General features: G+C 37.6%; 2 protein-coding genes across 3 annotated transcripts in view; both read right to left on the bottom strand.

The window, feature by feature from the left end:
* Nucleotides 1–265: 265 nt before the first annotated feature.
* LOC110446469 (tetraspanin-9-like) lies at nucleotides 266–15,820 on the bottom strand. 2 transcript variants are annotated; one of them, XM_021491637.1, is made up of 7 exons: nucleotides 15,648–15,820; nucleotides 5,108–5,350; nucleotides 4,781–4,855; nucleotides 4,481–4,585; nucleotides 3,193–3,390; nucleotides 2,349–2,432; nucleotides 266–2,018 (listed from the first exon to the last, which is right to left on the bottom strand). In XM_021491637.1, the coding sequence occupies exons 1-7, from the start codon at nucleotides 15,705–15,707 to the stop codon at nucleotides 1,950–1,952; spliced, it is 834 nt and encodes a 277-aa protein (XP_021347312.1). In that variant the 5' UTR covers nucleotides 15,708–15,820; the 3' UTR covers nucleotides 266–1,949. The 2 variants fall into 2 exon arrangements, with proteins under 2 accessions (XP_021347312.1, XP_021347311.1); XM_021491636.1 differs by lacking the exon at nucleotides 15,648–15,820 and adding an exon at nucleotides 10,824–11,171.
* Nucleotides 15,821–22,448: 6,628 nt separating this feature from the next.
* The window catches only part of LOC110446479 (calcium-binding protein LPS1-alpha-like), a 31,318-nt gene continuing 26,542 nt past the window's right edge, over nucleotides 22,449–27,224 (bottom strand). Inside the window, exons 6-9 of the mRNA XM_021491652.1 lie at nucleotides 25,554–25,802; nucleotides 24,954–25,097; nucleotides 23,755–24,003; nucleotides 22,449–22,827 (exon numbers count right to left, since the gene is read on the bottom strand). Coding sequence (XP_021347327.1) covers nucleotides 22,799–22,827; nucleotides 23,755–24,003; nucleotides 24,954–25,097; nucleotides 25,554–25,802 — 671 coding nt within the window. The 3' untranslated portion in view covers nucleotides 22,449–22,798. The remainder of the gene's footprint in view (nucleotides 22,828–23,754; nucleotides 24,004–24,953; nucleotides 25,098–25,553; nucleotides 25,803–27,224) is intronic.

Genomic DNA, 27,224 nt, shown 5'->3' with positions numbered 1-27,224 from the left:
CACCCTTTAGCAATACATTCAATTGTTGAATAAGAATGCGAAAACACACAGCTGCCAGAATTGTCCCGCAACTCTGTTACTAAGCTACTGGATCATAACTTAAAAAACCGGTTGAGATTTCCAACCCATACAATATTCAGGCAAACAATACAGGCCCCATGGACCTCTTGTTATGACGTTTTCATTAGGTTCAACAATCCCACTGGTGACTTAAAGTTTCGATAAAACACAATTTGAAACGTTTATATAAAACACGATAAGCCGTGGATAAATAACAGTTTTTTATTTAATTATTTTTCTTATAAAATTAAAACATCAATCTGAGAAACGTAATAGAAACATCGCGTGAGAAAGTAATCAAGTATTGCATTGAAGATGCCTCTAATACCCTATACACACAACCGTTGTCAAGTAGCTGTCGATTTCACAAACCCACAATCTAACTCATTCACCCCTGAAATTTCATAATGAACTATTCCAATCTTTGAATTGGAAGAATTCAAATGTGTCTTCAGGGGTGAATGAGTTAATATCAGCCACAGATGTGTGGATTCACCTATGTACCATGTAAATAGCTGTCTATTTCACAAACCTACAAATTGTAGCTTTCTTCTATCATTGTCGGATTTTTTTCTTTTTCTTTTCTTTAGTAAATATACAGCACACTTATAGTTAATATATAGTGATTATATACTAACTATGCACCAAATAATTCATACGGCTACTATATATATGAAATATAAAGTAACTTTACAGTAACTGTACAAAAAAGTAAATACAGGAAATATACAGTTACTTCAACACAAATTCAATAAACTGATACCATTTTTCTTAATTCAATTTCAGAAACTGAATTTCTGATTCATGATTTGTTATTCTGGGGAATATTTGTACATAATAAAACAGTTGATGATGACGGCTATCTGTGTTTATTTTAATAACTCATTTTATGTGATGACATAGGACTCAGCATTTTGCTACAAACTATCAAACTTATCACAGTGCCAGCGATAGGAAAGATACAATTAATGCATTGTATCTGCTTAATTGATAAAAATGCATCACACACGGTGACATTAACACTGATACAGGTACAGTTCGCGACAGGTTCGATAGCAGACTTACAAACGAAATGCGAGTAGAGGTAGCCGGTCATGCATTGATAAGATATACAGTTGCTTATGGTATTGCTAAATAAATATGCACTGGTACCACTAAAGATATTTTACAACAGCTAACTTTTTATCTACTTATTTTTTCATTATGAGTCTTAGAACACCGGGTATGTAAGAGAGGAACCTATTGTAGAAACAGGGGTTCCTGTGCCGACTGAACCAATCAGTCTACGTACTCCCTTCGCTGCTTGTGAAGAGAATATGTGTCATCATCATCTAACCTGGTAGTCAGAGGTTTCATTTGACATTTTTTTGTAAAACTGAGTATATATACCCCTGTTAGAACACCGATAAGCAATGTGTACCACTGATATCACAGTGAGAGAAGATACTACCTTTCTGCCTCAGTACCACACAGCTGAAATAGACTGAAATCTGTGTTTCCACTGAAATCAAACTGCTGAAATAAGCTGAAATCTGTGTTTCCAATTATACCACACAGATGAAATAAGCTGAAATCTGTGTTTCCACGGATACAATACAGCTGAAATAAGCTGTAACCTGTGTTTCAGCTGAAAGATGTGTTTCTATTGATACCATACTGGTAAGTCAATATGACAGCAGTGTTCTTAGTGATAACACACTGCTAGAAGGGTTTCCCAATGGCATCATGCTGATGAGATAGTACAGATTTAAGTTACAAGGAATGTGTCCCTCATTAGATAAAGAACATGTCTCAGTAATATTACAAAACCATATCTACAAGGGGTGTGTTAAAGTAGCGCTGTTTTAACACTGACTTCACACTGATCTCAGACCGATTTCACACTGATTTCACACTGCTTTGCCGCCACCATCGCCAATTTCACGACAGATACAGCAGGCTGCCACTAGACAGAGAATCTATAATGAAAAAACAAGTCGTTAGAATTTATCATTGGATTATTTTGCTTGTTTGTATTAAGTAAATTCATACTGTAATGTTTCTCTACACTGTATAATGCTCATATTGTATCATCTATCCCACACTGTATTGTCTAGCTACCACATTTACCTCAAATAATGGCATTCCATCTTATGATGAAATAGTAATATTGTTAATATGTTAATTTAATATGACTTAGTGTATATATGTGAAAATAAGTTTTGTTGAAAGCAACAATTTCTAAAGCAATATGTTGGCGAAAATCTACCTATAATTTACCAAATAATAACAGCATATCACAAACTTACCTGTATGACAACTAATGAGATACCGACACCTAGAAATAGATTCTGGTACAGTTCGAGGAAATCCTGGAGGGTCTGGAAACATCCCTGTGAAATTGACAACATTTATATTTATGTAATTGAAGTAGAAATCGATTGGAACCTAAAGATAGCTAATGATGTCAATTGCTAACTTACTATTGCACAGAACTGGATATATCATTGAATATTATCGGTAACCTATGTATTAAGCTTCAGAATTGTAAAACAACACACCCAGAAATCAGTCTAAAGCGATCCAATATAACTGAGAACCATCAAATAGGAGAATTAGTCATCAGAAATTTAAAAACAGCTCATTACGAAAAGAAAAATCGACTATCCTAAGACAGGAGCCTAGCTAACCCTTGCTCAGAGTTGATTCATTAACCAGCACTGTAAACTCCAAAATGGAGGGCAATGATAACATTGCTAACAAAATAATCTGACCACATGTAACGTTATTGGTAACACATATATAATTAACCACCGATTACGTCATCGTCAACCATGTACACCTTATAACAGATGACGTGGTCCTAAAATGTACATCTTACCACTGATGACGTCATTAATAATAAATAATAATCTTACCGCCAGACGTCATTGTTAGGAATGTACATCCTACCTGCCACAATTGATTTTACAACTGGTGACATCTTTGTTAACAATGTAAACATTACCACAGAAGCTGTCACTAATGTCAACAGACATCTTTCCGTGGTTGATATTATTTACAGCTAAAATTGTACAGTTTATCCCAGGTGACACTGTTGATAACAATAAACATTTAAATGGAACCCCGACACCCTCAGATGGATGAACTTACTTTCCTATAATTAGAGTTCTCTGGAGACGGGTGCATTGAGCAGTTGTAGGAACTGTCCCCTGGGGGTGGGGTCAGTTTCGGGTAGTTGAAGTCGATGTCTTTACAACAGAATGGGATCACTTTGAATTTAGGATTCGTCTGTGTAAAGTTCTTGGCGTTCTGAATGTCCATGTAGTCATCAACCCCACAACACTCAAACTGGAATATATAAGTACAGGTGTAGTGAATGTGGTACACGTGTATTGGACGTATTACATGTAGATGTATTACATATTAGCAAAATATAGTAATGCAATACAGATCTACTGGGAGTAAAACACTTGTATGAAATGTATTATACATGCATATGATGTTTTACACCTGTAATGGATCTGGATTACTGCACGTGAAACGAATGTATCACCCACGTGCTGGTTGTATATATAAATATTCTGGTTGGATAATATGTGATTCCGATGTACAGCACTTGTATTGGATATACAAATGACGTGTAATTGGTGCATTGATACATTTATTTGATGTAAAGGCTTTTATTGAATGTTTATTGACGAAGCAGAGCAATTGTTTTACCTTATAGAATAGCGTATTCCACACGAACCAATTTTTACCCTTTAGATAGAACAGGGTGTTTCATCGAACAAATCTTTACCTTATGGAATAGCTTGTTTAAGCAAAGCTAATTTTTACCTTATAGAAAAGTGTGTTCCACCCGAACCAATCTTTACCTTATAGAACAGTTTGTTCCGTCTTACCAATATTTACCGTATAGAACAGTGTGTTCCACCTGAACCAATATTTACCTTATAGAACAGTGTGTTCCACCCGAACCAATCGTTACCCGATAGAACAGCGTATTCAACCGAACCAATCCTTACCTGTTAGAATAGTTTGTTTCACCGAACCAATCTTTTCCTGAAAGAACAGTGTGTTTCACCGAACCAATCTTTACCTTATAGAACAGCGTGTTCCACCCGAATCAATCTTTACCTGATAGAACAGCGTGTTTCACCGAACCAATCGTTACCTGATAGAACAGTGTGTTTCAGCCGAACCAATCTTTACCTTATAGAACAGTGTTTTCCAACCGAACCAATCTTTACCTCGTATAACAGTGTGTTAAACCGAACCAATTTTTTACCTTATAGAACAGTGTGTTCCACCCGAAACAATCTTTACCTCATAGAACAGCGTGTTCCACCGAACCAATATTTACCTGATAGAACAGTGTGTTCCAACCGAACCAATCATTACCTTATATAACAGTGTGTTTTACCGAACCAATCTTTACCTTATAGAACAGCGTGTTCCAGCCGATGACGACGTTGTTATCAGCCCTGTTATCATATGTTTCATACAGGGTCTGGTTCATGGCGTCCTTCATAGTAGATTTAATCTGGGGAATAAACATATACATCAGTTTTCTCTGAAGGTGCTATCACGCCATTGCAATAACGTTAACAATTTTCTTTTGTGTAAAATCATGCATAGTAGCTTTATTTGAAGTTTTGTTAATTTAAATGAAATCATGTGTTATGTTGAACTACGACAGTTAGAGGATAATGATTTAAGCACCACACTTTTTACGTACCTCCGTTCTGAAGAGTATCACCAAGACGATGAGAGCTACTTCCGCCGCCAACACCAGGAATACGATGATAGAATACTGGAACAACAAACAGCACGGTCAGTTATACGGCCTAAATCATACCCCGTGTCTTCTATTGTAGCTTTAAAGGAAATCTTTGTATTTCAATTTTACTAGTCTTATGCTTAAGGATAACACATGTAAAATACGCTGTAGATGTCCATAAATAATACTCTCGTGTTGTTTTCTATCTTCTTTATAGGTTAAAACCCACTCTCATAGTTTGAAACCCACTTCACTTTGGAGCCTAACACATGAACACATACTTACAATAACCAGAGCTATTTTCCATTCACAACAAGCGCCGAGGCAACCAAGAAGCGAGAGGATGAAGATGACGGCTCCTGCTACGATGCAGATGATGACAATGTTGTCTAAGACACCGGACAGTGACTGTTCGATACCGTCCAGGACGACCTCGGCCAGAGTGTTCTCAATATAGCTGTCCACCTCTATCAGGCCACTTCCAAACTTTAGAAGACATCCACCGACCAGTAGTGCAATGCCGAGGAGCTAAAACAGAGAACAGTTATGTTTCACTATTGGGAAAGTACCGGCGGAAAACGTACCACGTGACATAGCTATGTACACCATTGCGAGTAGGAATGAGGGAACACGTACCACATGACATAGCTATATACACCATTGAGAGTAGTAACAGAGGAACACGTACCACGTGACAGCTATATACACCATTGAGAGTAGTAACAGCAGAGGAACACGTATCACGTGACATAGCTATGTACACCATTGCGAGTAGGAATGAGGGAACACCTACCACATGACATAGCTATATACACCATTGAGTGTAGTAACAGAGGAACACGTACCACGGGACATAGCTATATACACAGTTGAGAGTAGTAACAGAGGAACACGGACCCCGTGACATAGCTATATACACCATTGAGAGGAGTAACAGAGGAACACGTACCACGTGTCATAGCTATATACACAATTGAGAGTAGTAACAGAGGAACACGTGCCACGTGACATAGCTATATACACAGTTGAGAGTAGTAACAGAGAAACACGTACCACGAGACATGGCTATATACACCATTGAGAGTAGTAACAGTGGAACACGTATCACGTGACATAGCTATGTACACCATTGCGAATAGGAATGACGGAACACGTACCACGTGACATAGCCATATACACCATTGAGAGTAGTAATAGAGGAACACGCACCACGTGACATAGCTATATACACAGTGGAGAGTAGAAACAGAGAAACCCGTACCACGTGACATGGCTATATACACCATTGAGAGTAGTAACAGGAGAGGAACACGTATCACGTGACATATCTATGTACTCCATTGAAAGTAGTAACAGAGGAACACGGACCCCGTGACATAGCTATATACACCATTGAGAGTAGTAACAGCAAAGGAACACGTATCACGTGACATATCTATGTACTCCATTGAAAGTAGTAACAGAGGAACACGTACAACGTGACATAGCTATATACACCATTGAGTGTAGTAACAGAGGAACACGTACCACGTGACATAGCTATATACACAGTTGAGAGTAGTAACAGAGAAACACGTACCACGTGACATGGCTATATACACCATTGAGAGTAGTAACAGAGGAACACGTACCACGTGACATAGCTATATACACCATTGCGAGTAGTAAAAGAGGAACACGTACCACGTGACATAGCTATATAAACAGTTGAGAGTAGTACCAGAGAAACACGTACCACGTGACATAGCTATATACACATTGAGAGTAGTAACAGAGGAACACGTACCACGTGACAGTTATATACACCATTTAGAGTAGTTACAGCAGACACACCACTTAATACATCTTTGTTATCATTGAGGGGAATGACAGAAGCCACGTGGCACTTGACTGGTGGGTTTCACAATCGTGTTGGTAAAGGGTGAACGCATTTGTCATTATATTATATATATATATATTATAAATACATTTAGATATTTTTGAGTTACTTCCTGCATGGCAATACCACATTGGCCCAGTAACGCATGTGTGTAAAAAGTCTTACTTTTTGAGCTTATACAGTATCCTTAAACAGTCTTTAGAAATACATCTAAATGTTTATGTCAAAAATGAATGTAGTGAAACGTACATAATTTAGTATCACTCATGAATCTCCTTCGCGAAACCTTAAGTCGAAAGGACATTTAGATTTGTTTTAGACAAAATCACAGTATTATTGTTAGCTTTATGATTGTGAACATGACAGTAGTAATATTTTCTTATCTAATACAACCTGTATGGCTATAAATAACGATGACGTGATCAAATTTTAACAATGCGTTCATCAATGGTATTTCTGCTGTGTTAGTACTAGTGTGAACACTGATGGATGTCTGTATTTATTCCTGGCCCTTCATATTTACACAGAGTGGTATACACATGGTGTGTATATATTCAATTCAACTTTATTCTCTTTCACAATACCATGTATAGAGAAACATATTTACAATATAATATATAGTAATTGTAGTGTTCGTAGTCGGTAGTACACAGTACTGTTTCATAATATATACACATTTATATCGAGGAGGTCAAATATTGTTATTACTTATTCTGATAAAAGTACAAAGTTTCTTCAGTGTTTTTATATTAGTAGTATTCATTAATTCATAAAGCTTAATTACATTTCGTCTCGTCTAAAAATATTTGTCTATATATAAAATTCGAAACCCAGATAATGACGGACACTCAAGCAAGTAATGGAATTCGTCACCAATTTGCTGACTGTTACAGTGTGGACATGTTCTTTCATTATACTCTATATTATGCCATCTTCCGGTTTCAACAATGAATTTGTGATTATATTCTATTTTTTTTTAAAATCCTATAACATGTAGTTTTTAATGAAATATATACGTATGATGTATATAACACATATGTATTTATCACATACCTGTTGAATCTTGTTATCGTAATACAACCAATTTTCAGACCATGAAATACAACGTTCTGTATTACACATGTGCAATACGTAATGTTGTATTTACCTACTAGCCGGAACTACTTTTTATGGTAATCCCCTTGTCATGGCGAACTGAAAAGTTCCCGGTATTTGCAAAAAACACAACAAAGTTTAATCTTTGTATCGATCTCTACCAAATACGGAAGGTATGTGATAAAAGCAAGACCACACACTTGTGTTTTTCTAACTCGTGCTTTCTGATTCGTTAAAAAACACAAGTGTGTGGTCTTGCATATTATTCACTTATCTGTATTTATTCCTGGCCCTTCCTATTTACACAGAGTAGTATACACATGGTGTGTACACGTATGATGTATGTTACATATATGTATTTATTACATACTTACTAATAAATAGTTTTTTTTTGGAATATGCGATACGACACAATATGCTCTTACCCATATCAGCCCTCGCCGTATCACACCTCAAAAGCCGTATCAGCCCCCGCCGTATCACACCCCAAAACCCGCATCAGCCCGCAAAACCCGTATCATACCTCTTTTTGTTTTGTTTTTGTTTTTCAATATTTCAAAAGACAAATAGATTATAAGATAGTAGCTTTTATTAGTAAGTTTGTTATAAACAGAATAAAACATGCCTTTTTCCATATCACACCCAGTATCAACCCGAGACCAATATCAGCCCTCGGGCCTTCGGCCCTTGTGCTGATATTGCAGTCTCGGGTTGAAACTGGGTGTGATATGGAAAAAGGCATATATACTTCTCTATTTATCACATACCTGTTGAATCTTGTTATAGTAATACAACCAATTTTCAGACCTTGAAATACAACATTCTGTATTACACATGTGCAATACGGAATGTTGTATTTACCTACTAGCCGGAACTACTTTTTATGGGAATCCCCTTGTCATGGCGAACTGAAAAGTTCCCGTTATTTGCAAAAAAAATCAAAGTTTATAAAATCTTTGTATGGATCTCTACCAAATACGGAAGGTATGTGATAAAAGCAACACCACACACTTGTGTTTTTCTAACTCGTGCTTTCTGATTCGTTAGAAATACACAAGTGTGTTTATTCCTGGCCCTTCATATTTACAAGTGTATTTATTCCTGGCCCTTCATATTTACACAGAGTGGTATAGAGGGTATTTGTCTTGTGTGATATATGTTTCTCGTGTATCTATCACATAACCAGCAGGGTATTCAGTGAATAGTCATATTTTTTGTATGAAATTGTATATGACCTCTTTTAACTTAATGAAACAGTAATGAAATGACGTCACATACTACTAGCTTATTTTATGACGTCACATGAAGAAAATGGATATGGAGCCAAGATGGCGGAAACTTTAAACTTCAAAATCCATCTTAATATTTGAAAAAAAGAAATTCTTGATTCGTGTGGCGAAAGGTAGACCAGAGGTTCACTCGACTGAAAAAATCTTAATCTCGTGTCATTTATGAAAACAGAATCTCATGCAGGATTCTGTAGGTATCTTGTGTGGCTGTTATGCATGTACAAGCACACAAGATACCTATGTTTTGTTAAAGACACCCGAATTATGTTTTACCTTTCCACCCGAATCAGTTTTTCATTTATTTGTATATATGTGTGACGTGTTATTTAAAAAAAGTGTTCCAATACACGAAAAATGCCTCATCACGCCGGTAAACGCCTATAATGTAATATATACACATTTGTACATCAAACTTACACAAATGACTCCAGACGACAAGCACGTGTTCAGTGAGGCATGCTCCTAAATAACGTTGATGTGAAGTAATCGTATGCTACGTTATTGTACCCAGAGTGTATTCATACGGACCGGTTTATACATTATTATAGTGTCGGAGGGCGTTGTTTCTTTATGACGTTCATCGAGAGTCAGGTGTCACGATTTAAGATTTCCAGTGGTTCGTGTATAAGGGAAATATTGTGTTTTCTCTGGGAAAATAGCTCCTGTGGCAATGGCAGCAAAACAATCTAGCGACACCACGTTTTTTGTACAATACAGAATTTATATATTTTTTTATTACGATGGTATGTAATAGTCTGACCCAAGTCATATCGACTAAGAACACATGAATGGAAAACAGCCATTTTAGGAAATGTGTCATATAAGACTACGTAGATATATATACAGGTCCAGTACACCCTGCCGAATGAGCTATATAGCTGTAAAGACCTGTAATAACTCCATTGACTTATCTGAAATAGGTCTTTTGAGCTATTTTCATGTGATTTTCTTTTTAGGGATAACGAAACAAAGTCGTTTTTAAAAGAATATTTTATCATTAGGTTGATAACAGAAGACATTTAATATAGGTATTCTTTTTAAAAAATAATGATGTAAAAAAATCGGAAATTTTACATATATGAAAAATGAAAATAAACATCTAAATGTAGGCTTTTTGTAGTCGACATTACCATAAACCTTTTTGTTTTATGAGACATTGCTTTAATTTAATGAAAATTAAAATCTTAGAAAATATAGCTCAATACAGCTATAATTATTTATAGGTGAATATAGCTATATATAGGTCTTTATAACTATATAGCTCAATCGGCAGTGTACTGGACCTGCTATATACGTAGATACTTAGTGGCCCACAGACGTACACGGTCACATATAAGTGTCATACATCAGGACCATCAACCAATTACTAAAACGATTGTTAATAAAGTGTTACGATACCGTTAGCTCTGTGTCTTACATGTATATAAAAATTAATCATCGATTCTATACATCGAGGATATCAGGGTTATCTCCCCTACATAAACATTAGACAATTTAAATATCGAATACAAATTAACTCTATGTTCACTTTTACTCGAGATAAAACACAACTTGCCAACATTCCTCGACATATTCAGAAACTTAACAATATCAATGTATCGCTACGTCACCACCCTGTGAGTTTATAGTGATATTTACTTTACAGGTGCGTAGCTATTTCACAACCAGGTAAATAATGGCGGTGTTATAAACATTGTAATGTATGACGGTGTGTCCGATTGTCCCGGCGTCTACTTACACCAACTAAAATGTTGACCGCCACCAGCAGAACTTTCCCGCAACTCGAACAACAGTTCGCCATATTTCTTTCGATGAGTTAGTGTTCTTCCTTATTGGTTCCACAAAGATATACTCTGAACGACGGTCTATTGACTCACGAAGGTACCGCTAGGAGACTCGTCTGGCCACTCGTAACCCTATACTGTAAAGTTACACGTCCACTTCACGTATATATAGCTAAAAGATAACCAGTTCGGGAGAATTTACTTCCAGTTAAAAACATCTAAAAGCTACAGCTTGTTAAACCGGAATAAACACTAGGTCCTATTTATAGAAATAGGTGACCCAGATGAGTGCACAAAACCATTACGCTGTTTAATGGTGGGCTATGCAGTGACAACGCCCATACAATAGCAACACATTTGAGTATTTTATATCAATTAAATATAGAAAAAGGCTATCTGTATCACTACAACCGCCATGTTTCTTGATAAAAGCCTGGTGGTACGCCAATTGAAATTTAATACCCGAACAGGGGTCACGACAATATGCGGGATATTAAAGAATGGGGATTTCCTTTTATAAATTGACGATGTCTTAGAATATAATAGATACATCTCAATAAAAGGATATATTGACTTTAATAGATGCCTCACACATTCATAGAAGCTTCAATAATTCGTTTATAATGTCTAGAGTATAATAAGGTATAACGAAAGCTGACTTGTTATTGGTTTAAACACGGCTTAGATAACAATAATCTAATTCTAATTTTGCTGATATCACTCCTACGTATATATATACCGTCATGTATCTATATAAAAAATGTCTGGTAATCACCAATAACAGCCACTTATCGTATGTCCTCTTTGTAGAAGAAATAAGTTGGCGTTGTCGAGAAGAAATTAGTAGTTTGAGATTTAAAACGTTTATTTTTTAATACAATTTTATATATTATGAGTTAATAAGATAAAATAACTTCGATTTGAAGGATATCAGATAAGGAGTCGGCCTATGGTGTTTGGTAGCAGATCGTTCACACAGACGGACCGTTTTCCTTTACATATTTAGACTTCGACTAGATTACAGTATAATCCTGCATCAATAAATAACATTTTAGAAAACTAAAAATGTATATAACAATACAATATATATAGCATAATCACAGTCTTGGTCATATGAAAAATTTATAAAAAAAACACCACCAGAATTAATAATGAACACTTGCATATAAAAAAAGGCTATTTGTATACGTATAATAATATAATTATAACGATTGGAAAAAACCGATGATTTGGCACGGTAGTTTGTAGGGATCGAGAGGGGAGTGCATATTTTGAATTTCGGTAGTTAACTTATCATTTGTCTAAATTGTTTGTTTGTATTTTTTAATTCTTCTAATTATAACCTTGTATATTTTTAAAAACCTGTGGACGAACATAGAACTATACGTCTTGTTGGATAATCGATACACAATAGTGTGATATTGGTTATTTTTATTCACCATTTTGTTAAGAAATCGAATCATCGCTGGGTTGACCAATCTCAGTTCATATTATTCCGAGGGTTCCTCATTCAACTGACTTCTGTCAAAGATAAACATCAGCGTAGATTATGATTGTGCTTCTAAATAAAGTTATCTCCCTTCATAAATTACTAGTGAAATCAATATATAGGCCATATATATAAGTAACATTTCTCTGCTTTCTGATTTACAGAAGTTTTATCAAAATTGATAATCTAGTACATCCCTTTCCCGAGGGAACATTTCTATTACGGTGTATCTAGGGAGCAACATTATCCGAATCTCCCCGGCAACACTGACAGTGTCCGAATCTCCCCGGCAACACTGACTGTGTCCGAATCTCCCCGGCAACCCTGACTGTGTCCGAATCTCCCCGGCAACACTGATAATGTCCGAATCACCCCGGCAACACTGATACTGTCCAAATCCCCCGGCATCACTGACAGTGTCCGAATCTCCCCGGCAACACTGATACTGTCTGAACCCCCCTGGCAACACTGACAATGTCCGAATCTGCCCGGCAACACTGACGATGTCCGGATCTGCCCGGCAATACTGACAGTGTCCAAATCTCCCCGGCAATACTGACAATGTCCGAATCTGCCCGGCAACACTGACGATGTCCGAATCTGCCCGGCAACACTGACGATGTCCGAATCTGCCTGGCAACACTGACGATGTCCGAATCTGTCCGGCAATACTGACAATGTCCGAATCTGCCCGGCAACACTGACGATGTCCGAATCTGCCCGGCAACACTGACAGTCCGAATCTCCCCGGCAACACTGACGATGTCCGAATCTGCCCGGCAACACTGACGATGTCCGAATCTGCCCGGCAACTCTAACAATAATACCAAGATTGTTCCCGATGGAAAGCACCATAGTACATGTAGTACAACACGGAAATATTAACATCGCTAACCTTGTCTAAATTGGTTAACACTTGGATTATATTTAACATACGTTGGACTGACATAAGTATAACGTTACTCGTTAGCAAATAGTTTAGGCGAAGTGTCTTATTCAATTAATATAAAGCATTTCTCTCACATTCTCATTTTTCCGGCTGTGTCTCCCTAGTCAAAGAGGTTAAAAGTCTGTCCTAAGTGTGGTTACTGTCATGTTCGTCCACTAGTCTGAAATGGAGTTGAAAAGTCTGTCCTAAGTATGGTTACTATTATGTTCGTCCACTGGTCTGAAATGGAGGTTAAAAGTCTGTCCCAAGTATGGTTACTGTTATGTTCGTCCACTGGTCTGAAATGGAGGTTAAAAGTCTGTCCCAAAGAATGGTTACTGTTATGTTCGTCCTCTGGTCTGAATTGGAGGTTAAAAGTCTGTCCCAAGTATGGTAACTGTTATGTTCGTCCACTGGTCTGAAATGGAGATTAAAAGTCTGTCCTAAGTTTGGTTATTGATATGACCGTCCATTAGTCTGAAATGGAGGTTAAAAGTCTGTCCTAAGTATGGTTATTGATATGTTCGTCCACTGGTCTGAAATGGAGGTGAAAAGTCTGTCCTAAGTATGGTTACTGATATTTTCGTCCACTAGTCTGAAATGGAGGTTAAAAGTCTGTCCAAAGTATGGTTACTGTTATGTTCGTCCTCTGGTCTGAATTGGAGGTTAAAAGTCTGTCCCAAGTATGGTTATTGTTATGTTTGTTCACTGGTATTAAAGGGAGGCTATTGGCTATTATTTCTATGTTCGTCCGCTTGTCTGAAATGGAAGTTTAAACGTCTGTCCTAAGTATGGTTATTGATATGTTCGTCCGCTCTTCTGAAATTGAGAAAGATGATGTCTGTCATAACTTAGGTTACTGATGTTTTTGACCCCCTATCTTAGATGGAGAATAGTGATGTATGTCCTAGGTTTGGTTACTGATATGTACGTGCGCTTCTCGTAGATGGAGGTAGCGACATCTGTCCTTAGTTTGGTTACTGATATGTACGTCCGCTTCTCGTAGATGGATGTAGTTACATCTGTCCTTAGTTTGGTTACTGATATGTACGTCCGCTTCTCGTAGATGGATGTTAGTGATGTCTGTCCTTAGTTTGGTTACTGATATGTACGTCTGCTTCTCGTAGATGGAGGTTAGTCTTGTCTGTCCTAAGTTTGGTTACTGATATGAACGTCCGCTTCTCGTAGATGGAGGTAGTGATGTTTGTCCTTAGTTTGGTTACTGATATGTACGTCCGCTTCTCGTAGATGGAGGTAGTGATGTCTGTCCTTAGTTTGGTTACTGATATGCACGTCCGCTTCTCGTAGATGGAGGTTAATGGTGTCTGTCCTTAGTTTGGTTACTGATATGTACGTCCGCTTCTCGTAAATGGAGGTTAGTGATGCCCGTCCTATGTAAAGGTACCGATAGCAAGCCTCCATCTAAGACCAATGGACGTTCATAGCAATAACTTTACTTAGGATAGATATGAACGTCCGCTGGTCTTAGAAAGGCCATGGGGGATAATGATGTTGTCCCAATTTGGATATTTTTTTGTACGTCTGCTTTTATATATTCTTACTGGTACTATCTTATCTGGAATGATCTTCAATTGGGTGTTAAAACTAGATATATTGAAATATCTAAACATCAGTGATTACTGACTGCTTATAGAGCACATTTCAATAAACCCCTCTAGACAGTAGCTTTCTGTGATTGAAGATATTTTGTCCCGATGCATACTATTATTAGTGTACACAAACAAATGATGGCAACACTGCCGTAAGCCACACCAGCTGTGCGTATAATGTTCGATATATTGCCAAATAGTGGAACGTTTAAGTTACAAGGTATTGTTATCTTGATTTAGTTTCTGTGTAATTTAGTGAACAAATCACAAAAAAATAACTCTTTTTGCATCTGTGTTGGTTCGAGTTCCTATTATCCAATATAGATCATGTGTGTTCTTAATGCCTGTTGTTCTTGTCTCAGTTAACCACACACAACCTGTAACGCCATGTTATAGACATCACTTGTATATTGGTGTATTATATTGTTCAAAAAACGCCACGATTTTATGTGAAATATGCTGAAACGTGTGATCTGTCATTACTAAGTGAGGTTTTACCTTGCGTGTTTTAGAGATGGTGTTGTTTGTGAGTCGAGCTAGCAAAAAAGGTGTCGTACATAACATCGCATTCTTTCTGCTACAACAACGACAGGTACCAGTATCGACACATCATTAACAAGCGTTATACATGTATGTATACTCCTGAGGGGGACCAGGTAGGACCTGGTATTGTACGGGAGATACAACAACTGTGCCCACACACACACAAGTAGGTGATGGATTGATGGAGAAAATCAATACAAACACTCACGGTACAGAGGACGTTGACGGCCACTAGAATCCAGCGTCCTGTATCACTCCAGCAACTCATCTCTAGTTACAGAAACAGTCAATTAACCACTTAATGGAGCAGGTAAAAACTGCAACAATTCTCATCTGATCTCTCTCACATGGGCCGTACAGCGGGATACACCTGAGATACAATACCTTTGTAGATTTCCGGTTTCTACAGGTGTCACGTGACAGAGGTAATAAATTATATCAATTGCCGAGGATTGAAGATAAGGTAATAATAAAGGTCTATGACCTTACGAAGATACGTGGAAAATCCCATTTATAGACGTATATACTATCATAAAAACATGATTTACATTCGTAAACTGATATGTACTTATTATACATCAGTCAATACACGATCTAAATCTGTATCGTTATTTGAAGCAAATGATATATTAATAAATAGTGGTTGTTGCTTTAATGGAATCTTTTCTCAACCTTTCAGTATACCGTCTTAAATAGGAGAGACAATAGAGAGACACCCGCCCGTCCTTCTCTGCGTCCGTCTGTCTTTCCCCCACAAATAACTTAAATTCTCACGAGTAAATCACTCTCAAACTTCATACTAAACTTATCTATGGACCGAATACTGGTTTCGGATACTAAGTAGTTTTAGGTCAACACTTCCAAGTCCAAGGCCATATATACCCTTGGTGGATCAAGTTCTAGCTCCACAGAAGGCTTCCTAGCTTGGTATGACTTTTCAGAGGTAAAAGGTCAAGGTAACTTTTTCCATGACTCAGACATTATATTCCACACAGTAACTGGAGATTTAAGTATTCAATTAAACACAAACTTTATGCACAGTATCCTATTCGAAAGCACTTGCTGGAGTTTTTATTTATCAAATTTTCAAAGATAATTGTTTCTGCAAACGACCAAAGGTCGCCGTTATTATAAACAGAAAACCAGTTACCGCAAACTGGAATGGATCTTCTTGTGTAAGTCTTCAAACTTAATACATGGCCTACAGTGTGTTATGCATATTTTTTCATTTCTTCATTTGACGATATTTACTTCTAGATGGCATCGTTGTGGCGACATGTACCTTATTGGCCTTCTTGTGACGACATGCACTTCTGATGGGCCTTGTTGTGACGACATGTACTGCTAGATGGCGTCGTTGTGACGACATGTACTTAAAGATGACGTCGTTGTGGCGACAAAAACTTTTGACGGTCCTTGTTGTAACGACCTTTACTTTTAAATTGCGTTGTTATGACGGTACATACTTCTGACGGGCCTTGTTTTGACGACATTTACTTCTATAGATGACATTGTTGTGACGACATATACTTCTATAGATGACATTGTGGTGACGACATGTACTTCTATAGATGACATTGTTGTGACGACATATACTTCTAAAGATGACATTGTGGTGACGACATATACTTCTAAAGATGACATTGTGGTGACGACATATACTTCTATAGATGACATTGTGGTGACGACATATACTTCTAAAGATGACATTGTGGTGACGACATATACTTCTAAAGATGACATTGTGGTGACGACATATATGTCTAAAGATGACATTGTGGTGACGACATATACTTCTAAAGATGACATTGTTGTGACGACATATATGTCTTAAGATGACATTGTGGTGACGACATGAACTTCTATAGATGACGTTGTTGTAACGACTTATATTCTAGGCAATATGAACCGGTTCATATGAACATATCGTTGTTGTAAAGACATGTATTTCTAAATTGCATCGTTGAAAATGGATCATAGACACTAACATGTTATTATTTTGAGAATGGTAACATAAATTCTTGTTGATGTAATAAAAAGATATTTAGTTCGTGTCCGTATACCTTTATCAGCACCAACGCCATTAGGATCTATATACCTGTCAACGTGCGGACTTTGTCAACACCAGTATGTAAGCAGTGTGAATTAGCCGGACAACACCCACTAATAGTCTCCTTGAACGGAACTGAGACGTCGTCTGGTAAACCAAGGACAACAGTTATTCCTATGAAGCTGTACATGTTCATATAGCCTAAAGATGTAACAAGAATGACTTGGTTTACATGACAAATACCTTGGTATGGGGACATGCTGTGTTCAATCTGAAATTTCTGATTCAAATTCATTGACATGACTATCGTTAAAAATATAAATAATATCTGCGAACACCTTTAGAGTGATACTATTGTGGAATATATTCATAACTCAGCACGTTTAAACCCTTCCTCTACCCCATCCCGACTCTGATATTCTGTCCCATTGGTTTATGATACGAAAGTCTGTATTTCTGTTCAAGTTTACGTTTCCGATGGGATTTGCCCTTCTGACCTTAGATTGACCTTGGGTATACTGTCAAGTACTAGGAATGTTAACTAACTCAGTTACTGTTCTGTCCACCCCTTGCCGGGAAGTGTCAAATATCCATTGGCATAACGTACGAAGCACCATATCATGTGTGACTTTACTCAGTACACAGGTGACAGGTATCGAACTTGACCATTTTACGACGGATCATACATGTATATCGTGTGTTTGTTGTTTATTTAGGTTATTTAGTTGACTTTTTTAATTCCCAAAATAACGAAATGTATCGTTGTTTCGTTATTTCGACGCGGACTAACGGCATTATATTTGTCTCCAAATGACAAGAAGGCACAAAAGCTACCAGATTTTGTTCTTTTTACTCGATATGGTAAAATTTTATGAACAAGGGAAAAGAAACGGCTACATATTTAATACACAGTGTATTTCTTCAATGACCTGACAGTCTCTATTTTGCAGAATGGCTTTAAGAGAGTACCATCCAAAAATGGTTTCTCGTACGATTTTTTTGTGTATGAAATGCCATAGATGCATATGGGTTGTCATTTACGTTATTTTAAGAGAATACCACTGATACATTGTCACGTTATTTTAAGAGAATACCACTGATACATTGTCACGATAATTTAAGAGAATACCATTGATACATTGTCACGATAATTTAAAAGAATACCATCGATACCATCGATAAATAATTGTGTCTCCCTTACCAGTCTCATTCCATCCCTCGTTTTTAGTTCTTTTGTCGCCGAATGCGGGTTTTTTGTCGGCTTAAACGTTGTTCCGAAACTAAAATCATTTTCCTGCATTTGGTGTCGAAGTGCGTCTCGAACTGGCGCTATTTTGGACATAGGTTGGCAGGTTTGTTTACTTAATTTTTCCTTGTTAGTCCCTTCTCGTCCGCCACGTGCGCTTGCCTACGTGACCTGTGCGCGAATTGCGAGTGGGGAAATTAGGGACAGTTTTATTTATTAGTAAGGTATAATTCGGAATCGGCGACTCGCTGCCATTCTGATATTTATATTTAGTTTATAGGTTTTGTTACTTTGTTTCTTAGCTCAATTCGCCTGTATAGTTGGCCGCCCATATTGGCGGAATACGTATGACAGGCGAGAGTTTCGAGGTTTCGTTAGGTTATATAAAGTTTTAGGTTTATATTGTAGACTAATTATTAATTGTATTGTTAGATTTGTATAGCTAGGTTTAGATTACATAAGGTTAGTTATTAGGTATTTTTTGTAAACTGTCAATTGTTTAATATTTTAAACCCTTTGAATTTTGTCCTGGCCAGACATACGTTGTCTATTTGTGCATTTTGTCATTGTTTATTTACATGTATTGAGTTGTTTCGTTATAAGAACATAGAAACATATTAATCTTTGTTTCTTTATTACAACATTGAAACACATTGTGTATTCTGAATTAGTAGAGCATACTTAAAACAGTGTCTCAACTTGAGGATGTCTGTTATCAATTTACGTTCTGCTACAGAGGAAGAGATGTGCTCGTTGGAGGGTTAAGGCCCTGCGATAGCGCAGGCAATCCTTGAGATAAGAGGTGACGCCACGGCGATCTCACCCTACATTATTTAACGGGTAGTTTAAGGATAGGCCTTGAAAAATGGCAAAGATGGCTAAGTGATGGGGTGATTTCGGGTATAATGGTCACTGTTCCATTAGAGGTGCCGCCACCACGCCCGTCAACCACACCACAGTAAGATAGACTGGGAGGGCAGGAGGACGCTGTATTGGACATGCAGCATAGATTTAAGGAATTGGAAATGGAGCTGCATCTCAACCTACCTCCCATCCACCTGAGGGTAAACTATATACTGACCCTCGGGCATTGGTGCCCCAACAGAAAGAGTCCTGTTTTGACCCTATCCTACAAGTTATCCTGAAGGATGGGATGTATGTAAGGGGTCAAGGTCAGGAGTCCTATATGGCAACATGGCCTACTGGGGGTACCAGTGCACCCATTGCCTCTAAGTGGGGGTTTGAATTAGAATCAGCTCCACATGTAGAGGATGAAATGAATCTGCCCCTAGGTCAACGCATGTCATGCCTATCATCGTCCAATGAAAGGGAGGTTGACTTCTTGTTATAGTATGTCAGGCCGATTTTGACCCTTCCCAAGCAGGGAGGGGGGAATTTCCCCAGGGATATGACCCTTCACATCTACCTTTCCAACATGGGGAGGGTAACGTACCCTTAGGCCATAAGCTGCGATACGCTAATGGTGGGACTAATAACCATTCCATATTAGGGTATATAGATACCCAGTTAGGGCCAAAGCAGTTTAAATTAAAACACCATCTGATCCTTGCTCATGGTCTGCCTTCAGCCGTTGCCGGTGCTCGCGCGAAAGAGCCATTGCCAAGCGTTGTAAATCGAGGCGTAACTACAACAGCGCGTGATACCCGTGATGAAGAAAGAAATACAGTAGACGGGCACGCGACAGGACGAATAACCAACGTCCTGCACGGCGCACGCGCCATACTATACGCGTCAATCACGAGGAACGCGCCGTACCCTTGCAAGGCATAGACGTGATGATTCGTCCGACAGCGAGAGATCTTAGCTTGACTTCACAAGTGAGGAGGAAGAGTACAGCGACATGTATTCGGCGGACTCCTCCGATGAAGAGCAGAGGCAACGCCGGAGGAGTAGAAGTCATCAGAGACATAAAATGCCCACTTATTCCGGTAAGGAGAGATGGGAGCCATTCGCTCTAAAATTTGAGAGGATAATGAAGGACAATAGATGGTCGAACCGTAAGACTGACTATGCAGCGGTTTGTTATTGTCTGGTCGGTGACGCGTTGGAGTATGCCGACGAACTTCCGCGAACTCTTGGATTTACTAAACTTAAGAATAAGTTGAAAGAACGGTTCAACGACAAAGACGTCACATTGGTGGCCCGCAGGGAACAACACTGCGAGAAGCAAGAAGAGATTGAGACCTTGGCCGAGGTTGCCCTGCGTATTCAGACCCTCAGCGGCGATGGCTTTGCGCATGCGGACAATACAACGAAGAATCAGGTCGCTACAGAGGCGTTCCTTAAAGGCTGTCGCGAAAAGATGGCGGCGCAGAGACCCATGGAGAGGAATCCTAAGACGGTTCATAAAGCTCTGAAATATATAAAGGCCTCCGTGGCCAATCAGCGTGCCTTGTTTGGGTCTCGTGCGCCACATAACCCGAGTAGGCAGGTTTAGTTTGCTGAGGGCACTAAGTCATAAAAGAGGAACTGAAGGAGTTAAAGAAATTCCTTGCCCGACCACCCTCGGGCGGTGTGGCTGCCCGTCTGTACTCGCCTCCACCTCGTGGGGACTTCCGCTCTCCGGAACGCGACAGTTGGCGACGAGACAGGTCACCATACTCAGAACAAGGTCTCCCGCGAAACAGTTACTGATCACCCGGATACCATGGGGAGTCACCAGGCCTAAATTGTTATTTACAAAACAAACACATGTATATCGTAACAAAATGGCGACACCCTATGCGAAAAGTAACACAGCAACAAATGATTGGTCGAAAAAGGTGTTTTTGTTTCCAACAATTTATATTGAAGACAGATTAATTTTATAATAACCTACAGAAGATTAAACTACAAATCGTTCTATCTATCATTGCAGTCGAAAAACTTGACGGACATACATATTGGATGTATCAGTGACTTGTGGTTCATAGTATTTCCGTTAAAGTATTCCGACGTAATTATTTGATGAACATACTCATATTTATGCTAAACTGTCAGAATCAAACACGGTTACCTTCAGTGAAATAAGATCAGAAACATTAATCCATTATTTTACCATATAATTGGTGCAAGTGTTGTTTTTAAAGAATTTTGAAATGGCGTGAGGTATTTACAAGGAAAAAATGAAAATATAGCAATGCACTCTAGAATGGATAGCTTGCCAATGTGTTGACCGCCATAATCGGACATTGAATGGTAATGGCGGTCAACTCATTGTCGTGAGAGAGATTGTGTTTCATAAATGTGTCGAGCGAGGCAAAGAAATGCTGAATAGATTAAAACCAACGAAACCAGGAAACATCGGTTCGTTTTTTTGAAATGGACGAAACTGTCAACAAATCAATGAACTAATTGCTTTATTTTTCAAAATGAGAAAACTTTGTCAACTTATCTTTGGACATTAAGATTACTATTTTTTTTTTACATTTCAGCAATTGTGAATTGTGCAATGACTACAATATGACTTAAAATGTTTAATAACAAACGCAATTGTATTGTTCAAATGTTTTATTTGGTAATAAGAAGGCCGTGCGATAAAACTTTATTATATTAAACAGAAATTTAATTCCTTCAAAAGAAGACATTATCAATATTGATATAAGATTTTTGTTATAAACAATGCATTTATTTGTATTTAAGTTGAGAGAGAAAAAATCAAAGACACAAACCATCAAATATTAAAATATAACAAACATAATATTATATAAATTTAAATAATTACAACTAATATTTGGACGGATAGAACTTTGCAGTATTTTTTCCATGGATATAACTTTAATTTCAGAGTGTTTGGATGTTAAATACTATTCTATAAAAGACTTTTTTTCAGACACAAAAAAGTCGTTCTCATATGACGCATGTAAATAACGATGATAAACCGGTTCCTGTTTGTAGCTCAGTACAGCATTGCCATGCCCACAAAGTTAGTAATCACAGTGTCAACACTTGATATACTAGCACGACCGTCTTTACCTGGCCAGGTAAGTTGTATTCAATGATATCCGTTGGATCTAGATCTACACGATATGATGATGTACATATGGGCTATCATAACTTCACTTCATCGGCAACTCATCATATTCACAAATTCTGAAATGAAACAAAATCTTATATTATCTACCAGCATCAAGACATTGCTTACCTGTATTAGCATTACATTATTTATTATTGAAATATCATTCAACAAAACAGATTTCAGACTGTAATAATGGACCATTAGTTGCTGCCAAAATGAAGTAAAAATGGTATGTAAGTTAGATTGACAGGTGATTAGAGAGGAACGTCATAGGGAAGTATGTAGTAATTATCTATCTCTGTTTGCTATTGAAAACAGGCGCTAAAATGCAATCTACACCGCACATCAATTTCGGCAGTCATTGGAAATAAAACGACTTGTAACAACAAATCATCAACATTGCACAGAACTAGTCATTCATGGATACCTTTACTATCACCTGTAAACCAATTCTATCCTCTCACCATCACTGTTCCACGAAACGCACACACATTGGAAGTAGACATTATGTTGCCCAGAACGTGTACCATCAACAATGTTCAAGCCAACATCATAGCATGCTGATCACAATCAGTAGGTATCAATTACTTTGGGATTTGACCCGTTCTTATGACAAATATACTTGAAATAGATAGCTTGTAACATAGTATAACAGTGTCGCCTATAAGTGACCACAAACAACATCAACATCGCACATCCACATTCGGAAGATTGACGACTTGTAACAAAGTAAAATTAAAATCAACATCACAGGACCAATTACCGCTTTCGAGAAACAGATAACTTCTAACAAAGTACCTTCGACATCGCAAATCCATTACCAAAATCAAAAGTAATAAGCATCGTACTTAAAACAAATTAACCTCAACGTCACATACAATATCATAGCAATAAATTAATCACATATTGCACAAATCAATTTGACAAGCTTAGGAAAAGTACGACTTATCAGGTTAAAAACGTGACACTAAAAGCACTAAAGCTTGGCACCAATATCTAACCTTCGTAATTGACACTCCCGTCTCCGTCTTTATCCGCTTCCTTGATCATACCGTCTAGCTCCTCGTCCGTCAACTTCTCGCCCAAGTTGACCATCACCTGCCTCAGCTCTTCCGGACTGATGGAGCCATTGCCGTCCCTATCGAACAGTCGGAACGCTTCCAGCATCTGCTCCTCGGGGGATTCTGGAGAATTCGACATCCGTTTCGCCATCATGGTGAGGAATTCAGCGAAGTCTATCGTTCCACTACCTAGATAATGAATTTAATTACACAATCTTAAAAATAGTAACCTCTAAGTCTAATATTTTTTATGTAATTTCTAATTTGTTGTGTCCGCCTCAATCTGTGTTTCCGAGTTGGAAGGAACTCAATATCAAATTGAAGACGATTTAAAGAAAAAGTCGTGCAGTGATATCATTTCAACCTATTTTAAAGCGTCAAAAACGGCAGTGAAATAAAAACAAAACATATTATACCATTTACAAAAAAGAGGATTCATTTGCCAGAAACTCTCGTAACTATGTGTTCTGATAAAACATCTATCTAACAGATATGCGAGTGTGAGTTATTGCCCTTTATATACTGGTGGTAGTAGTTCTGTTTTATAACCAAGCATCACCCAGATCTATAAAGCCATACTCCTGGGATATAAATGAAGTTAACGATAACGATTCAAAGTCAGTAAGAAAACATCTCAAATTTTCGCTTTATCAAAATTTTACATTTTTGGTATTATATTCATTTTTTTAATTTATTTAAATTTCATTACCATAAACGTTAATTGTAAATGTAAAAACCCAACAAATCTGAATGTTTATGATATTTATTAATGAAAAATTGGTAACTTAATGAGCATAGTGGCTACCAGGGAGATAATAAGTAACCAATTGCACACAGACACTGACTGGAAAAAATGGCTGTACCATATATAACAAATGACTGTATCAATATTGGTGTGTTCAGTTTTAAATGTTTACCTCCGCATTGAAATAACAAAACATCAAGACGAAATGACGTAACGGAGGGCCAAAAGATTAAATACATGGTAGGGATAAAGATACATGAAAAATCTTATAACCGTCACTTATACGAAGCTTGAGTCTTGGACGGCTGACACTACATACATAACCCCTATCAAATTACTTCAAATACATTGTTTAAAACGAAGTCTATCTACGCCAGTTGCTGTATAAATTTACCGTCAGCGTCCACCTCATGGAGCATTTTCCTGAGTTCAGCCTCTGTGGGGCTCTGGCCAAGGGACCTCATGACCGTCGACAGTTCCTTAGTGGTGATGGTACCGTCCCCATCTTTGTCGAACATGCTGAAAGCCTCCTTACATTCTAAAAGATATAAGGGGATATTAACAATATGTCATGTGTGAGTTGAACATATCAAAGATAAATGTGATCGAAAGAAATGAAACTGTTGGACTACCAATGTTCACACGAGAGATTGCAAGTTATGTATTAAATTGTAAGCGCATAGATAATTATGAACATTTACATTTGATGTGCTGTATTGTAAACAATACAGCATATTTATTAGGCAGTAGTATAGTTCACAAAAATATGAGTTATGCACTATTTGCATAAGCTATGCATTATATGCCTAATATTTAAATAACCAAAGAAAAACGTTTTTTTACAGTGACAGTGCACGCCTCTCTGACAGCGACTTCACGAGTCACTGGCATGCCCATAAACTAAACAGGTAGCTACATAGTACATCTCCAAGGCTAAGCGGGCCGACCGATCTGATTGGTATGCACTACCTGCATGTATGACATGTGCACATACCTGCAACTTGGTCTGCAGTTAAATCCTCTGCCTGGAAAAAAAATCCAGAATTCAGAATTAATTTATTAATCTTATATGAACATAGTAAATAATAAAGATGCATGTTTGTGTGGTGGTCATTCTGGTGGTTATTGTACATGCTGATGTAGTGGTGCCTTTGTCTTAACAACTTTAACAACATCACTGACATATCATCATTTTGTTGAAAAGAAATACTACACCATGTTATGTGTGTTTTACGTCCTTTGAACAGCTATGGTCATTCAAAGATGTGCCAGGTTTTGGTGGTAAAGGAAATCCGGTGTAACCGGAGAAAGATCACCAACCTGCGGTCAGTACCTGACAAATACCCCACGTAGACCTCGAACCCACGACCAAGTGGTGGAGGGCTAGTGATCGTCAAAAACTTAAATAAAACAACGGAGTGTTCTGGTCAAAACCTAAATAAAACAACGGAATGTTCTGGTCAAAAACAGGAATAAAACAATGGAGTGTTCTGGTCAAAAACTAAATAAAACAACGGAATGTTCTGGTCAAAAACAGGAATAAAACAATGGAGTGTTCTGGTCAACAAGCTAAATAAAACCACGGAGTGTTCTGGTTAACAACGGGAATAAAACAGTGGAATGTTTTGGTCAAAAACAGGAATAAAACAATGGAGTGTTGTGGACAAAAACTTAAATAAAACAATGGAGTGTTCTGGTCAAAAACAGGAATAAAACAATGGAGTGTTCTGGTCAAAAACTTAAATAAAACAACGGAGTGCTCTGGTCAAAATAGAAATAAAACAATGGAGTGTTCTGGTCAAAACCTAAATAAAACAACGGAGTGTTCTGGTCAAAAACAGGAATAAAACAATGGAGTGTTCTGGTCAAAAACTAAATAAAACAACGGAATGTTCTGGTCAAAAACAGGAATAAAACAATGGAGTGTTCTGGTCAACAAGCTAAATAAAACCACGGAGTGTTCTGGTTAACAACGGGAATAAAACAGTGGAATGTTTTGGTCAAAAACAGGAATAAAACAATGGAGTGTTGTGGTCAAAAACAGGAATAAAACAATGGAGTGTTGTGGACAAAAACTTAAATAAAACAATGGAGTGTTCTGGTCAAAAACATGAATAAAACAATGGAGTGTTTTGGTCAAAAACAGGAATAAAACAATGGAGGGTTGTGGTCAAAAACTTAAATAAAACAATGGAGTGTTCTGGTCAAAAACTTAAATAAAACAACGGAGTGCTCTGGTCAAAATAGAAATAAAACAATGGAGTGTTCTGGTCAAAACCTAAATAAAACAACGGAGTGTTCTGGTCAAAAACAGGAATAAAACAAAGGAGTGTTCTGGTCAACAAGCTTAATAAAGCAACGGAGTGTTCTGGTTAACAACGGGAATAACACAATGGAGTGTTCTGGTCAAAACCTAAATAAAACAACGGAGAGTTCTGGTCAAAAACAGGAATAAAGCAATGGAGTGCTCTGGTTAACAACGGGAATAAACAATTGTTTTTGTATAAGATTTTACATGACCAAATTGTACCTGTTCTTAATCAATATTTTAGCAATGCTAACCAGGTTTCTGCCAGAACTACACGTTCTTTTAACAGCAAATAACTTTATGTGAAAAAAATGAAGAACAACTAATTATAAGAGATGTTTTAGTTACCCTGTTTTT

This window comes from Mizuhopecten yessoensis, unplaced genomic scaffold, assembly GCF_002113885.1.
Source record: "Mizuhopecten yessoensis strain PY_sf001 unplaced genomic scaffold, ASM211388v2 scaffold2699, whole genome shotgun sequence".
In the NCBI taxonomy this organism is placed as follows: domain Eukaryota; kingdom Metazoa; phylum Mollusca; class Bivalvia; order Pectinida; family Pectinidae; genus Mizuhopecten; species Mizuhopecten yessoensis.
This window is presented reverse-complemented; position numbering and strand designations above follow the sequence as displayed.